The 17,443-nt window shown below is 42.7% G+C and overlaps 3 protein-coding genes across 3 annotated transcripts; 2 read left to right on the forward strand and 1 right to left on the reverse strand.

The window, feature by feature from the left end:
• The first annotated feature begins 1,555 nt into the window (after window positions 1-1,555).
• On the forward strand, window positions 1,556-3,392 carry LOC115741014 (peroxiredoxin Q, chloroplastic). The gene is made up of 4 exons (XM_030674704.2): window positions 1,556-1,857; window positions 1,954-2,091; window positions 2,546-2,635; window positions 2,944-3,392. The coding sequence occupies exons 1-4, from the start codon at window positions 1,660-1,662 to the stop codon at window positions 3,160-3,162; spliced, it is 645 nt and encodes a 214-aa protein (XP_030530564.1). The 5' UTR covers window positions 1,556-1,659; the 3' UTR covers window positions 3,163-3,392.
• Window positions 3,393-3,432: 40 nt separating this feature from the next.
• Window positions 3,433-6,829, reverse strand: LOC115740924 (probable flavin-containing monooxygenase 1). The gene is made up of 5 exons (XM_030674574.2): window positions 6,380-6,829; window positions 5,893-6,133; window positions 4,334-4,512; window positions 3,898-4,247; window positions 3,433-3,814 (listed from the first exon to the last, which is right to left on the reverse strand). The coding sequence occupies exons 1-5, from the start codon at window positions 6,827-6,829 to the stop codon at window positions 3,472-3,474; spliced, it is 1,563 nt and encodes a 520-aa protein (XP_030530434.1). The 3' UTR covers window positions 3,433-3,471.
• Window positions 6,830-14,562: 7,733 nt separating this feature from the next.
• LOC115741016 lies at window positions 14,563-15,478 on the forward strand. Its single transcript, XM_030674707.2, has one exon. The coding sequence runs from the start codon at window positions 14,666-14,668 to the stop codon at window positions 15,284-15,286; it is 621 nt and encodes a 206-aa protein (XP_030530567.1). The 5' UTR covers window positions 14,563-14,665; the 3' UTR covers window positions 15,287-15,478.
• The last annotated feature ends 1,965 nt before the right edge of the window (window positions 15,479-17,443 follow it).

A 17,443-nucleotide genomic window follows, 5' to 3' on the forward strand; every position in this document is an offset into this window, starting at 1 on the left:
AGATCGAACAACCCGTGCTATCGGGCCCTCCTACACTTGTAAACCTTGCAAACATAGTGAATGAGCGATGCAGAGGGGAAAAGACAACTGGGTCTCTAAGAGTGGTGTCGGGACAGTTTATGCTAGGAGTTCTAGGATTAGATAAAATACATTCCTTAGGAACTCCGAAGGCGGGTTTGGCCTCCCGTGTACAAATTGGTCGGGAGCTAATACCGCTCTCCTAATGAGGCCATAGCGAGCCGAAACCGGTTGTCGTGCCTAACGTAGTTTGCTATCACTTGATACAAAGGATGCCCGAGTCAAGCTGGGTGTGGTATGATCCAATATGAGAAAGACATTCGCCTGAGTGTTCCATGGACGACTAGAGAAAAAGAGCCGGCCTGGCCTAAACGACTCGTCGGGCGCCCCACGGGCTGTTCCGCAGCCAAGGAATCTCCGAGCCTGTGACACTTGCATATAACTCTTATCCTCAAGAGTTAAACTAGCTTTGGATCCTCGATCTCTTTTATTTTTATTTTTTTTGCCCCTTAAATACCAACAATGTCATCCTCCTCAAGTTCAATAAGGTATGCTTTGATCCATTGTGTCTAACTCAGTCCCTGCATACTTATGATACGACACGACACCAAAATCCACAATTAGAAAGAAAGTTCGTAAATTAGTGCCAGATTATGTCGACATAGATTAGCCACATATCCCTATATACCGATGTCAATTTTGTTCGATGCCGAGCGCGTATCCCGTCACAACTTGAATACCCTTAGACAATTAAAACCCTAATACATATCTTAGAGCCTGTTTGGAAAAAAAAACATATGTTTTACATTATAAACGTCGGAGTCTCGACTTTTCTTTTTTGTTTGGCTTTTGCTCTATTTTCGATCTCTTTGAATATGTAACTCTATGTTTGTTATTATCTCCACAATCTCAAAATCACGAGAAGGAGAATGTCATCATTGTAAAGGCTTAACTTTGGATTTCTTGACACATTAGGCCGAGTCTGAAGTCTTGTCTGTAAGCTTCCATGAAAATATTTTTAGTAGACTTTTGCCTTTACCAATGATTTTGCCTCCCACTATCTGGAAAAAGAAGAAAAAACCGAGTCTGTAGAACAAGAGTCCATGATACTCAGATTTGAGCTCGACCCAATTTCTGAATCCTCAAGTTCAACTCGATCCGAGTAAGTTTTAAATGAACTCGAGTGCGACCAGACTCGATCAGCAAATCAATTTATGTCCAAACTCGAACTTAATAAATTTGATAACTTTGCTGCCCCTCTCTTCACCGTGCACCATTATCATCATCCTAACTGGGCCGGTCAAGCCCGACCAATCTACTGAGCAAGTCGTCTCCATCTTATGATCCGGTCTGGTCCAGTCGCTGTCGAAGCCCGCTCGCCGAACGAAGGCCGGATGGTGTTTGAGTCGTGAAGGGCCAGCAATCGTCCACGCCATGACCGCATTTGGAAAAGCCAATGAATGACCGCTCCGCTCCACCTTATCTTTTCTCCCACCGAGCAAAAACCCGAACAAAGAACGAATTTTTTGCTGGTCCCAACAGAGACTCACAGCAGCAAAAAAACTCGTCTTTTTAGCTTTCTTCTCCATAATTTTTTTTGGGCTGCTTTTTCTCCTTCCCTTGCTCTTGTTTCTGATCTCAATGATGGCCACGCTTTCGCTCCCGAGGCGCTCGCTCCCATCTCTGATCCCACCTCAGACGAACAGAACCCAATCTCCCCGCAATCCCGCATTCTTGCCCGGATCGTCAGAGTCTCAGTTCCATGGCCTTAAGCTTTCCAATTCCTCCTCCCCCTCCATCCCTTCTTCGTTCCCTGCCAAAAGCACCATTTTTGCAAAGGTACATTGTCCAGCAATCAGAGATTTTGGAGCATTAGGAGGTCAACCCAAGCGGGATTAACTTCTTCTCGTTTCTGTTTCTGATAACTTCTTGCAGGTGAACAAAGGCCAAGCCCCACCGTCCTTCACGCTGAAGGATCAAGATGGCAAGAACGTGAACCTCTCTAAGTTCAAGGGCAAGCCTGTGGTTGTCTATTTCTACCCTGCTGATGAGACACCAGGTTGCACCAAGCAGGTGACATGAACAGCCTATTCTTCCAGCGTCTCGTTTTTTTTTTCTTTTGGAAGTTTCAAGTGTTAATCCTGTTGGACAGTTAGAATTGGAGACGAGACGTAGCTTCTTTTGCCCATTTATGTGCAATTTCTTCGTCCCCGAGGGGGTTTTGCAGAGTGTCACTGCTGACAATCATTTGTCTCTCTCTCTCCTTTGCCGAATATGATGGTGAAATGAGTGTGCTCTAAGCTAGACTGCGCCAATTGCTTCATTGTCCTTGAAAGAATTGAGTACAATGTTTTGAGTTTGCATGGTGTAGCTAATACCTATTGATATATAGAGATGTATTGAGCAATTTCTCCGTTAAACTAGATATTCGGTCTGTACTAGACCTCGCTGAATCGACCGCAGGGCCATTCCCCTGTGAAGGGAGTTTGCGAAGAATAGGAATTGCTAAGAATGCCATTTCTGTCAGGCCTGCGCTTTCCGGGATTCTTATGAGAAGTTCAAGAAAGCAGGAGCTGAGGTGATTGGAATTAGTGGGGACGACTCATCTTCGCATAAGGTAATGGACAAAGTTCCTCTGTCTGCTGTAATCGATCAAGTTTTGCATCATTTGAGTTCTAGGAATACTAATGCCGAAAGATGTAGGAACAAGCGATAGATTAGTCAGGATTGTGCAAGTCTCTCGGGGTAAATGATTAATGGAACAGCATTGCACCAAAGTGCCATTGTTTCTTTTCCGGTTTATGATGTCTTGAGAAAACTTCAGTGTTATTTAGTCTTTTGCTCTCATTGATGTTTCCTTCGACGACTGGTTTCCTCTTCAGATTTGCGGTCGCAGCTGACATTGAGTTCCATTGTTATTGTCAGGCATTTGCCAAGAAGTATAGACTTCCATTCACATTGCTCAGCGATGTCGGGGATAAGGTCAGGAAAGAGTGGGGAGTCCCCTCAGATCTATTCGGGGCCTTGCCCGGAAGACAGACTTATGTACTCGACAAGAACGGCGTGGTTCAGCTCATCTACAACAACCAGTTCCAACCCGAGAAGCACATTGATGAGACCTTGAAGTTCCTTCAAAGCGCCTGACGGGCCATTATGAATATGTCAACAGTTTGTCCTTCCCGATCTCTTGTTGGTTTTTATTCCCGTTGCTCCATATGTAAACTGTATATGGCCCTTCAATGACATGATATACGATTCTTAAATCGGTCTTGTACGGATCAAGGTGTTGATCAATTCTTATTCGGATTTGTAGTAAGTACATGCAATCCAGATAAGCCTAATACAACATTTGCTATGATGCTTCTTTTTATTCTGTACTAAGACATATGAAAAACGAATGTAAACAATCCTTCAGAGACGCCGATTTTTTGCAATCACGAGCTCGCTGTCGAGTCATTCTTCCTTTTCGTAGTCCTGACTAGTGTAAGCACTAAATGCCTCGGCCAACCAGTTCCTCTTCCTCAGCGCATTCCACCCCATGTCTCTGCATATTTCGTCGTCATGGTTGATACTGAAGACCGAAATGCAGTGCCTTTTGTAAAACCGGGTCGTCCTCTTCATCACCTCGATCTCTTTAGTTGTCTGTTCAAGCATGTTCTCGACACCAGGGAGCCTGAACTTCTCATCTAGCAGGTGAGATAGCCATTTGCTCTGAAGCTCTGCGGAATGAAGGTTCGAGACGCTCTCCACATATCCCAGGAATGCCATGTTCGGAATCAAGGGATGGATAGTCGCCCTGATACATAGTAAAGAAATCGTAAGCCACTAGAGGTCGAGAATACGCGCGGCTAGCTGCTGCAGGAAAGCCTATTGGATCACCTGTATAAGGGCATGATACTGGAAGGGAACTCCATCAGACTCCGAAACGGTTCGGACATTATGGACTTGAGCTTCTTCTTCCCATCGTAACCTGTCGCGAAAACGACGACGTCGGCCTCCAATCTACTGCCATCGTCGAATTCAACCCCTCCTTCCCAGAACCACCATTTGTCAGGCCTCCTGAACATGATCCTCCCCTTGTCGGCCTCGGAGAAGAAATTCTCCGGCATGATCGCCATCTGGCAAGACGCGTAGTCCTCCTCGAACGGGTGATCCGGCTTCAGCCCGTACTTGTTCAGCGGGAGCTTCCACAGCAAGTAGGACTCAATGAACTTCGATATCGCCCGCCTCTGAAGGAAAAAAAAAAAAAAAACACAAGAACTCAGCATCAAGCATCACTTTCAATCAGCTATAAAGTTTCAATATATGAACTCACCAGTGGAGACAGAAGGAAGCAGAGACACGCCCTGAGGAAGGTCTGGTTAGGCTTTTCATGGAGGAACTGAGAAGACCTGGTGGAGTAGAACAAGAAGAAAGGCAAGCCCCAGATCCAGTAATGTGGGACGGTCCAGTGAATGGTTCTCACAATCATCGTACATGGTTGGCCTTCTGGTCCTTTTCACAATGTTCCAAAAAAAAAAAAAAAAGTTGCACATTATTGTCCTAACAAGCCAAAGTTAACTAAATTAAACTAGCTGAAATGACTAATTTAACATATATTCAAATTTCACTTCATTAAGACCTTTGAGAGACAAAGTTAACATAATCGGTCATAGTTTAGTCGTAGTCAATTTCAATATTAAGACATGCAAGGGATATAGGGAAATACAAGGAATAGGAACTCTTCAGAAAAAAGTACCCAACCAATCCTAAACTTATAGTAGAAACGTCAATCCGATGTTGAACTTTTCGATTTTACCAATTTTGGCGGGGAATTCCAATGTAATCTTTTCAGCCAATTTTTGTCCGTGTCCTCTAGTAAATTGGCCGAAAGGACTACAATAGAATTTCGCACAAAGATTTCAGATCGAATTAACTGATTCAAATGTTTAGAATTAAATTAACATTTATACAATAATTTTAGAAATGATTGAACAATTTCCCCGGGATTCTTCAATACTTTAACCCTGATTGGTTAGTGTTTGGTTCATTACAAGAGTTATCGATTATTTAGGAAACATGTCATTTTCCCGCCGCCATTGCCGCTTGAGTCAATTCGGTTGACTTTGCTTGTTCCTCTCGCGCAATGTTCGTGTTGCGCTTGGGTTCCATCAAATGGAAAAAGTCAAATCGGTTGACTTACCTCGATCATTGTCCGATAAAAGTCAAGCATGTGCATGATTTTAACCCAACACATCCCGGTTTTGACAAATTTTGAGGAAAAAAAAGAGTAAGTGAATGTTGCAAGAAAAATTGACTTCCCAACGGACAACATAAGAATTTTCTTCACGTGTGTCCTCAGAATCTGTATTTTCCCATTTTCTTGCATGTATATACAAAGTCAAAACTGTTTTTTTATTTTTCTTTCTTTTTGCTTTTTGGGTGAGCAAGACAAAGCGGGCTTCGTGTTTGTGAACGAGTTGAGAATGTGGGCAAGTCAAGAAGTCCAAAACCGAATGAGACCACTTTGTTCATGATTTGACCTTTGAACATTTGAAAATTAACCCCTTTCTTCTTTTTCAAAGATCAATGCAAGAGATGCAAGTGTTGATTTACACTATGGAAACTTACAAACTGATATAAGAAAGTTTTATTTAGTTGCACAAAGTGAACAGGGATGATGCAAAGGAGATCGAAATCACAACAGCGCGGTATCGAGAAGCGCGGGTTTCTTTAAATTCGCGGGTGATCGATTTTTTCCAGAATCCCAAATGAAAACCTAGACGTTTGTAGATTTTACTAGTCTATATGCAAGGTATGATGGACATGATAGTCAATGTCTGCAACCATGGATAATATGTTTGGAAATATCAGCAGAGGTCATAAGTTTTATACCTTGATTTGCCTCTGCACACTCCATGGCTAAATCGATGCCTGATTTCTTGTATCCGACGACGACGACTCTCTTGCCCTTGAGCAATTCGGTCGCGGCTTCATGATCGAGCTTGGAGTAGTCGATGGAGTGCAGTACTCGGCCCTGAAATATCTCCGGCCCTTTGTGGTGTGGGAAACTAGGGATCTTCGGTACGTCCCCATATTTGCCGATGCAAATCACCAGGAACTCGAAAGAATGCCACTGACATAAATCAAAACAGCATGAAGAATTAAATGGCATAGGAAACATGATATTTGAGAGAAATGTAAAATGAATGGACTCGGAGATGAATCTTTCACGAGCTTAAGCAAGAGTTTCTCCATTTTACTTAGAATCAGTTCTGGAGAACCTTCAGTTCATCAGCTTTCAACGTTATGCTTTTTGTAATAAACTACAGAAAGAGAAAAGTTTGCTTGAGGCCTAAACTAGGAAGTTTGAATAGAAAACCTGAACATTCTCCGATTCATGAGGTTGGACGGCAACCTCCCAAACTGGCTGCCCGGGCAACAAACTACCATAATCTGCCAAATTATCCGTCGGCTTCTGATCACCGACGAAGCGAACCTCCACCACTTTTGAGTTAAACCTGATGAGCTTCATCAGGTCGAAGCGCGTGGCATATGCATGCAAGTAATCGAGGATCTGGGCATGAGACGGGAAGCTTGCGTTGTCACGGTCTGGCCAGGGGAAATCCGAGAACTCATAGTCGCAGCGAAGGGACTGAAGCTTGGTGGAATTGTAAGAGCAGTGTCTCCAGACACCCCCGATCGAGCCACTGGCCTCAAAGACAATCGGGTCATAGTGGGAGAGTTGTTTGGCCGCGGCTAAACCGCTGACGCCCGCGCCGAGGATGGCGATTCTCGGGTTCACGACAGTAGGGTCTTGCACGGTGTCCATGCCAGAAAGAATGCTCGGAACCGGCTTTTGAAGTCCGACAAGAAAGAGAGGTTGGGGAATGTCTATGATGGTGGTTTTGCTATTGCCTTGTGAAAGCTATTGGCAAGGTGATGGTGAATACATATGCATGCAAATGCAGGCTTTTATAGACTTTTGCATGAGATGGTGACTTTTATTTTCTCTCTCTTTTGACTCGCATTATCTGTTTTTTCTAGTTTTTGAGAGGCGATAGCGTTAAAAGCACGGGAAGTGGACGAGCCCGAGATCATGCAATGCAATGGAAGAGAAGAAGGGTAGCTGCAGTAACTTTTTTTGTAATTTTAAATAACATTCAAACTATAATTTAGGGTATGGAAAAGAAAAAAGTAATTTTTTTTCTAGGTTATGGACAGCAGTTGTTTGAAGTTGGCTCGTCATGAAGAGGAAGTTTCGGTCATTAACGAGGTTTCCTCTAAATTGCAGTGGCGGTTGAAGGAGTTCTATGTTCCTTCAAAAACCAATTAAAAAACCATAACACAAACATTAAAATTTTCGAAACCCTTCTTCCTAGTCATCGCTGACAATGTAAATCACCGATCGAGAGACATAAAAAAGGCAAATTTAAATCTTTAGCGGGTAAGTTACAGGTTAATTTTTAATGAGTTTCTGCTGAATGTACAACTATCTTTCTGTGAGATGACTTGGAATTGGACCAAAGAACTAATCAGCAAGAATTTGAAGATTTCAGAGCTACCAAGAAACCTAAAAAGACGAAAAGACAAACTGACCGCTGTGACGGCGTCATTCCTAGCTCCCTGTACAAAAAATTCTTTGTTCGACAGGTCTGATAACGATCAAGACTCGTGGGTCGAAGTTCAGTTCCAGGTAACCTTATTTTGAAAACTAATTTACAGACAGTTTTTTGTCAATGTTCCTTCTTGCGGATACAGAGTTGGAGCAGAAATGCGTGGAACTGAGTCAGACGCGTAGCGTCAAATCTTCATGCGTATGAACGAACGAGTGTGTCTGAAGGGGAGACAAAAACGTCATTAGGGAGTTCTTTTTTTTTTTTTTTGGTCGAACATTAGGGAGTTTTTTTTTTTTTTTGGTCGGAGAACATTAGGGAGTTCAAAGTACGGGAATTTTGGAGAATTTGCTTTCGAACAATGTGTCCCATTTTCTGGAAGGTCCATTTCAGCACAAATATCGTGGTTCTTGAAGAAGGTTTCTGTCATAATTAACTGAATCAATCAATCTGATGTCAAACTCCCACATTTTCAAAGATGAGATCCATGCCTCATATCCTGTCATAATCAAGATAGCGATAATCCATGGTATGTATTTCCAAGACTCCGACATCCACGATGAACTGGAGATGCCCTAACTTTAACTAGACCCCGAATTTGACACTTCAATTTCTGTGTCTGCCACTCGCGCCATATGATCGCAACGGCCGGGTTGCCAGATATGGTCGGCGGCTCTGAGAAACTAAAGATCAATCGCCTTGAACTTAAGGGGTATCACTATAGGGACCACGCACGGCATGAGTGATGACCCGGGTGGGTCTCATCTCATCTCATCTCAACCTCTGAACCAGGCTAAGTCTATCTGGCCTCTGAAACTCCATCCCAAATTTCCACTTTCTATTTTGACACAATCACTCAATTATCATAGACTGCCTTGTCAAGTGCAAAACCCTAATGAGACATTACACTAGAAAGACACATCGCTTGACCTAGAAAGCCCAAAGAAAATACTATCACGAAAAGCGAATTTTCATGACCATGGAATCTGATCGCCCCCCATTTTTTAGCTGGAGCTTATTGATGTTGGGAAACCCCGGTTCTGCGAAATCTAATCTGAATATGAGTGGAATTAGGGGAGGGCGGACACGGTCATGCAAACGGAGCGATCTGCAGAGATTTCATGCTTCTTTCGATTGGAAAGATCCGAGAAAATGAGACGCAGTTCAGAAGAATTAGTTAATGTTAGCTTTGCACTTTCAAGTCAACCCAAGCAACTCCTTTGCCCTTGAACAAAGATATTGAACGACCGTGGCAGTAATGCATGTCCAAACGCAAAAAGTTCCGCTTTGAAGTCAAAGTCTCTCTCGTTCTTGATTCAAAGGTTTCGAATTCCCATTCATGGGAATTGAGAACAGGCGTCGGATTTTTCGAGGAACTTGTTTTGTCTAATTAAAAAAATGGTCTTCTTTTACTTGGTCTTGTTCTTTAACTGCTTTCATCTGCAGGAATTTTTTTTTATTTAGGGTCTTTACGAACCATTTACTACGCAAACAGCGCATCAAAATTATTCAATTGAAGACGTATCAGATTCGACATTACTTGGAAGATTGATGATCCGATGAGGCGTGAGTTGACAATTTCAATGTCGACAGTTCAAACTTCAAAGCTTGGACTCAACGCAGAAGTGAGCTCAAATTTCCCTTGATCAAGCCGGTCCATCTGATGGGTGAAATTCACCAGCTTCGAAGCGTCCCCGTTAACGTCGAATGCCGTGGGTGGAGGGGGATGAGACGTTCTGGAAACTAAAAGGAGATAGATTATTAGGAATAAACATTGATGTCCATTATCGATGTGGAAGATATATATTCGACACGTTGGACGTTGATAAGTCTAACCTAAAAACTTAAATTGTTAGGTGGAAAGAGGCTACACAAAGAGAAAGCATATACAATAAGCTGTCAAATGATGTTGGACAATATTTCGGCACTCCATCTCACGGGCAAGCCGAATTAAATGGGCCACGTGGAATTCGACTATGGCACGTGGAATTTGACTAATGGGGGTGAATACACATGCGGGAAAGGAGAACCAGTGGCTCTAATCTGAAGTGGAGATTTGTAGTAGAATAGACAAAAGTGTGATATTATGTATATTTCAAAGAAGAGTACAAGGACCGTATGTATGGGGAGAAAAGGCAATTAGACTTGATTGCATTAAGGTAAATCACAGTTAACCTAACCCTATATCGTAATTCTAAATATATCTCCACCACCCCCCATCAAATTCAAGGTAACTTGAATGAAGTCAATTGGAGTTCAAAGAAAAGATCAAGAACTCGATCAAATAGATGTGTCGTGGTGACTAAAAGAGTGCATTTAATATCTAAAATATGCCTACATGTACATTCTACTAGACCATTCTGTTTAAAAATACCTAGACAAGAACAATGGATGATAGTTACGTTTTGGGAGAGAATGCTAAGAAATTCACTATCTCTATGTTCTATGACATTATCAGTACGAAAACCTTGATATATTGAGAAAATTATGTTTTTATCATGACAACAAAATCACGATAGACACAAGTAAGATAAAAACAGGCAGACCGAGAGCAATCATCCACGAAGATTACAAAATAGTGAGAGCCTCCTATGGTGGGGGGTTGGAAATGGTTCCCAAATATACCAGAGTGAATTGGTTCAAAATGAGAATTAGAGGCAGATTCACTAAGATCAAATGTAAGGAATGATGTTTTCCCAACTGACATGACATGCAATCAAAATGTTTATTGCTAAGATTATTTAAATGGCCACTTGAAATCAAAGATATTAATCTAAAAGGAAAAAAAAATATGCAATAACCAAGAATGTCTAGTTTCGGATGATACTGTGGCAGCATAACCAGCGAAAAGTTGGGAATATATAAGGAAACAAGCTCAAAGAGGCATCCCACTCTACGGCCCTTTCCAATGGTCTGTCTACTAGTGGATTCTATACATGACAACCATGAAAAGATAAACGAATCTTAAAACCAAGTTCGCACAATTGTCCGAAATCAAATCATGCGAGAGTTTGGGAATGTCAGGCAAAGATAATGTGGATGTGGAAATGTTTCTTGTATGGCTGACTATCATTTGTAAATTAGTCGTTATGTGAATAGTAAGTGCACGTGATGTGAAGGATTTTAATTGAAACATATAAGAACTTGAAGTCAAGTGATTGCAACATGCAGAGTCAAAAAAACATGAATCAGAAGTACCTAAGGCCACATATATATCAAAATACTAGGGATGGAGAAGTTAGAAGTACAAGTTTCTCGAAATAGGGCACGAAGAAATAATGTGACAGACAATCCAGTGGGAGAACCTTGCATGGTTGCAGCAGTGGCGGCTGGATAGGTCATGATAGATAGCAAATGGATGCCATATGATCGTGTCGGGCCACAATGCTTTCAAATTTGTCCATTGTATGCAATTTACTTAGGAATCGATTAAAAAACTCTTAAGAACCAGTCCTAATTGGGTCGCAACGATCGAAAAATGTCTCTAAACCAATTTGACGATCTAACGGAACTCATCAGTGGTCGATCAACCGTCGGTCAAAGCCAGTCAACGATCGGTCAAATTTTGTCAACGTTCGGTCAACTCCAATCAACAACTAAGGTGGCAGGTGACGTAGAGATGATGTCTACGGCGGGGTGGTGCACGTGACTGGCACGCATGAGGCTAGTGTCACCCATGGGAGGATTGTTTGGCACGTTGGATATCGGAGGTGCGTAGACGATTTCTTTTTATTGCTTTTATGCTCTATTTCACCGTGGTTGTGTGCAGAATCGTAATAAGATAGACGAGGAAGAAAGAGATGGTGATCCAAGCATATTTTCAGTTATTCATGTTTAATTCCACATTAATATACATGTGTCAAGTTGTAATCGGATAAAAGCAAAAAAATATATATCACGACAACTAACTCATGACGTGGTGGGAAGATACCACCAAACATTTGCTCCCTTCGTAACGCAGCCAAGGGTTGGAATGCAAACATTTTTTTTATATATTTTGGGGTTTTATTGAACATTTCATATGTGTGGCAAGTGAAAGAAATCCAACGGTTCATTAAAAAAAAAAAATCAAGTTATATCGACATATGTCATGGGATTGATGATACATAGCTGCGCAATCATTTAATGTAATGGACGAATGTAAGAGATTGCTAAAATTAAGGGTTGATGCAATCAAAGACGGGACCATCTCTCGTGCTTGATGATGGTATTAGCACCGTCTGTTGATTAATCCTAGATGACAAAAACCTCGTTTTTGTTTTGTTTTAGGTGGCTAGGGGGATTCTTCCTCGGAGACTATCGCATATTCCCAACCAATTAAAAAATAAACATAAGTATGTACTACGATCCATTAAGATAATCAAGTGGACCCCATTGAATAAATGAGCTGCTCTATCAAACAATGCTCAAATAATTCCCTAAGTTTGTGTTTCTTAATCCAATTACACCATCAATGATTTGAGTTTATTTACAGAGTACTCCTAACAAACGTTGTCGCCCATATATTGAGGATATCTGCTAACAATGTTTCTGTTAAAACTGCATGGTTACCATGCCAACTATCCGTACATCACGGGCGATACTTTAGATCGCAAATCTTGCGGCACTTGTACCTCCATTTGCTTATTTGTCCCAAGTAAGCCTTATTTGCTGTCCCTCGCACGAAAACTTCATGAAACCAGAAAACGTTGTCATTTTAGGAAAACTGGTTAGTTTTCATTTACTTCTGGAGTTGGCTATGGAGGTGGCCGTGCCGGTCGCCACCGGCAACCTGCTTGCTAGAGGAAGAAGAAAGGAGGAAAAAAAAAAGGGAAGAGAAGAAAATAAAATAAATAAAAGATAATTTTAAAATATTAAAATATTAATAAGAATTATTCACGTCAGCACCGGCCGACATCCACGTCACTATCGCCGGACTAAAGTTAGCCGAATGGATTAAATTGGCACAAACGCAAAAGATTAAGAACTAAATTGGCATATAAAAAAGGTTTAGAACTGAATCAGCATAAATACAAAATGTTTATGACTGAATTGGTAAAAGTGCAATAGATTTAGAACTTTTTTGACAATTTTCTCTTTAATTTGAGTGATGTAATAGAAATATGCAATATGCTAATTACAGTGGAATCTTTTGTTGGATGTAACTCTAGTTAAATGAAGAATCATGATAAATCCCGTGTCTTGATTTTTCTTTCTCGATTTTATGCTCTATTTAGTTGTGTTATGTACCGAATACTAACAAGGTGGAGAAGGAGGAAAAGAGAGAAGGTAATTCGAGCATATTTTCATTTTTTTCATGTTTAATTCCACATCAATATATATGTGTCAAGTTGTAATTGGATAAAAGCACAAAAAAATATATCACGTGGTGGGAAGATGCCACCGAATATTTGCTCCCTTCGTCGTGCAACGCAGCGAAACATTTCTTTATATTTTCGGGTTTTATTGAACATTTCATATATGTGGCAAGTGAAAGAAGTCTAACGCTTCATATAAAAAAAATGATACAACGTAATGGGATGGATGATTCATTGCTCCGCAATCATTTAATGTATGGACGAAGGTAAGAGATTGCTAAAGTTAAGGGTTGATGCAATCGAAGACGAGACTATTTCTCGTGCTTGATGATAGCATTAGCGCCGTCTGTTGATTAATCCTAGATGACAAACTTAGTTTTTGTTTTGCTTTAGATGGCTGGGGGGGATTCTTCCTCGCACTCCGTCGCATATTCCCAACCAATTAAAAGATAAACATAAGTACCTACTAAGATCCATTAAGATAATCAAGAGGGCCCTATTGAACATATGAGCTACTCTATTATACAATGCTCCATAATTTCTTTAAGTTTATGTTTCTTAATCCAATTACACAATCAATGGTTAAGTTTATTTGTAGGAGTACTCCTAACAAATGTTGCGTCACATCTATTAAGGATATTTACTAACAGCTGTTTTGTTAAGACTATATATGGTTACCAACATACCGACTACGGGCGGTACTTTAAATCGCGAATCGTACAACACTTAACACCTCGATTTGCTTAATTGGTCCAAGCAAACCTTATTTTTTCTTAGGCGCGATTGTTTCACTAAAAATTTCATAATGACGAAAAATAATTCACGTAGAATTCATTTTCAAGAAAAATGGTTAGTCTTCATTTGTTTGGTGATTTAGGAAAAACGATTTTCTTTTTTGCTAGAAGAGGAAGCCGTTTTCCTTCTATCTAAACTTATTATTTTCGGTCCATAAAAAATATATATTTCATAAATTCATTAGCTTTCCGTCATCCAGATCCAAAAGACGAAAAGCAATTTTGTTAAAAAGTTTTTGTTCAAACAAATGGGGCCGTTAGGAAGAGAATTCTAGTGAGGAGGCTAGTATTGCTCAAATTCCTAGATCGATCCAGCCGAAGGGACGACACGCAAATATTATAAACAATAGATCTACAATCCGATCAATCGGCAAAGGTCAACGGAAAGTCTCCGGAGTCCAAAGTGCTTGAATTACCATATTATCCTCAAATCCATGATCCAGTTAGTCCAGCTACGGAGGAGGCAAACTGATCATTAAGGCTGGGCCCCACCCCGTTCGCCATTTCCGGTTTGTTCGTACGTATGAACATCGTCCCCACGCACGCACGCACACAGTGAATCTGATGTTGGACGCATTCGTAGGTTGTGGGGAGTCAGCATCAGGTGCGTCCGCCATCGAGCACCAAGGACCACTCGCCGGATCACACGTGTCCTAAAGATCTCGCGGGCGCATCCGGTTGTAGATCACAGCTTGCGCGCAACGCATCTACCTTCGCATTTAGCATCTGTGCTCTCGATTCTCCACATCTTCCATCAGATCGTCCCTTCCCACTTGCTCCATCCGACGGCTCGCGTCCCGCGCCCCTTCTCCCCTCTGCACGGTCTAAATACCCGCCTCCCCTCCGACACGAACCTCGTGCTCATCGCTCATCATCATCATCATCATCATCTTCACTCCACTCACACACACAGAAAAAAACCAACCTCGCGGGGAACTCGGCGAGCGAGAAAGAGAGAGCGATGAACGACGCCATTGAATTCAGGGTCGAGGCGCTGGCGTTCCAGTACGTGGGCTTGGGGCTGTTCACGGTGGTCAACAACCTCTGGACTCTGGTGGCCGTCGTGACCGCCGCCGTCAGCATGTGGAGCATCAGGGTCGCCGCCGGCTCCTCCACCGTCCACCGCCGTCGCCAGCCCAAGCCCGCCCCGCCATGCGGCGACGGCGGCGCTATCGGCAGGTCTGACGGGGGCGGGACGATCCCGGAGCGGCGGCCGGCTGATGCCGCAGAGGAATCCGCACCGGCCGCACTCGTCCATTCGAGCGCGACCTCGACGTCGGCGGATTATCCCAGCAGCGATCTGAGAGACGGAGTGACGAAAGGGAGGAGGAAGTTCACGGCCTATTACAGCGGATGCGAGCGCGAGGGGGCGGAGGCGGAGGTGGAGGAGGAGGAGGAAGCCGGGGAGGGCCATTCTTGCGGAGGAGGGGAGTGGTGGGAGAGCTGGGAGAGGGTGTTGAAGGCGAGGAACGGGGAAATGTCGTGGTACCGGTGTCAGGACAGGAGGGTGATCAACGGGGCCGTGGTGCGGCTGTGGGACGAGAGCAGATGCGGGAGCGAAAGGATGGACGGCTCACGCTGAACGGTGTGGTAGGTGTGGCAGGTGGTCGAGTCAGAAGCTGCGGTAGCCGGTGGCTCGTGCAATAATAGCTCGGTGGTTCAGGATTGTGGATTTTTATTTTTCGGGGATGTTTGAGGTTGTAATTGTATATAGCTTTGTTGGTTAGAACAGCCAAAAACCAGAGGCGACATGAATGCAATACTCTCGAGTTGCGGATTCTGTTCTTGCTCTCTCATTTTACAGTTTCTCTCTTCGATCCTGGGCATGCATGAGCAGATCGATCCTCTTCGAGTTCGTGTTGTTAGATCGGAGGTCGATGAACCCATCATTCAAAGAACTGTTTGGCGAGGATTAAACTGATCTTTCGCAATTAAAAATTGAATTTTGTCAACAGTCTGGATGAAAAAACCAAAAAAACAAGAAAATCATGGCACCTATCTAAGAAAAACCAAACTCTACCCCGAGAATTCTCGCGCATACCCACCTTCAGATTCTTCTTCCACGTCTCCATCAACAGCATAAAAATGGTCCGCAGAGATGGAGGTAGCTACAGAGATCGCAGGGAACAGGAAGGCATGTGCTGTTATTGGGAGGGGGACTGACTGCTTTGCGGTTGCTTTTCTGGTCAAGCTTTCGCTTGAAAAAGGTCTGATCTCCACCTGTCTGGTCTGTTGGCTCCGGGGAATTCTATGTTTCCCGGCATATTCCCTGGTTGATTGCTGATTAGTTCCTTTGCAGATGGACCCCCCATTTGTTTGGGAATCCCAGTTCCTTCTCCCCCCCGAAATGACTGGAAAATTTCATTTCGCTCCAAAAACTTTTTGCCAATTCACGCACATATGAAACCAAGTTCTTCCAATTGCTCAATCCGAGCAGGCCGACTCGGAGTTGTCATGGCAATATTTCCGACTTTTGCCGCGGCACCGTTTCCAACGAGGCTGCATTTTAGTAATTTGGCATTGGTGAGGAGAAGCTTTTCCATAACTTTTGTTGCACTTATCGCTCATCGTCTATTGACTTAAAAAGTGTCCATAAACTACTTATCAGATGCCCAAATAGCGAAAATTAGTTTATTTTTAGTGCACTTATCTCTCATTTCCATGTTAATTAGATTGTCCTCAACTTACAATGTACGACAACGTTCTCTTTGTCTATATATTTTTTTTTCCTTTTTAACGTGAAAATTCCTCGAATCTGGAAAGTGCAACAAAAGGCGTCTTCAAGGTGTGCAGTTATTTTTTCTTTATCCAATCAACAAGAGACATAGGTATGTACTTGCTTCGACACTATACTAATACGACATGGTCGAATTCAGTTTTGACGGACACGAATTCCTAATTCTTGCCAAACAGTAGCTTGGAAGATGCCGGTGTTTTGTTGCATTGCACATGCTTTGATGAGATTAGCTACTTAGGTTGCCCACCTAACTCTCTTGCTGCTTCTAAACAAGGGATATTAGGACGTTACTTTTACTTAAGCGCACCGCTATTGACCGTAAATTGAGCTTCCATGGAGCACGAGCAAAGCTTATATGGTACCAAAAACAAAATTTGTTTGGACTAGATCGATGATTGGGTAAATCTCATAAGTCGAGCTCATACATGACTCTGATCAGTGGCTAAGATTGACCTATTTAATGTGGATTGCTCACAGGACAGAGGACACCCATAGAGGGTACCCAAAAAGGAACCTTTGAATGTTTTTGTCTCAATGGGAATGTTGCCCCACATAAAACTCGACTCACGCAGAGCTTGCGTGATTAACGGCTAAGATCGACCCATTTCACTTGGATTTGGGTCCATGCAACTTTCATCTCCACGATGCCCTCACACCATGTGAGGGCAACCACACAGGCGTACCCAAAAAGGGATCATCAGAGATTTGTCTCGCACTGGAGACGTTGCACCACGTAGAACTCGGCATTCGGGCATTCTCACTCAATGCACGCTCTCTCTATCCTTCGTCCACCAAAATGCCAGTTATCCACACTCTCGCAATCACTATGAAAATTTGTGGGCTACATCTTCTTTCACGGGGACGCCAGAAAACGAGGCGCCAAACCAAAGCAATGGCGGCCATCAAGACGAGATTGAGGGACCACGAGGCTTGTCATTAGTCTCACCCACATGATAATCTTCGGCCGATGTCCAGTCTCTGTCCTTCCTTGCATTTCTCAGC

Source organism: Rhodamnia argentea, chromosome 4, assembly GCF_020921035.1.
Source record: "Rhodamnia argentea isolate NSW1041297 chromosome 4, ASM2092103v1, whole genome shotgun sequence".
Classification (NCBI taxonomy): Eukaryota; Viridiplantae; Streptophyta; class Magnoliopsida; order Myrtales; family Myrtaceae; genus Rhodamnia; species Rhodamnia argentea.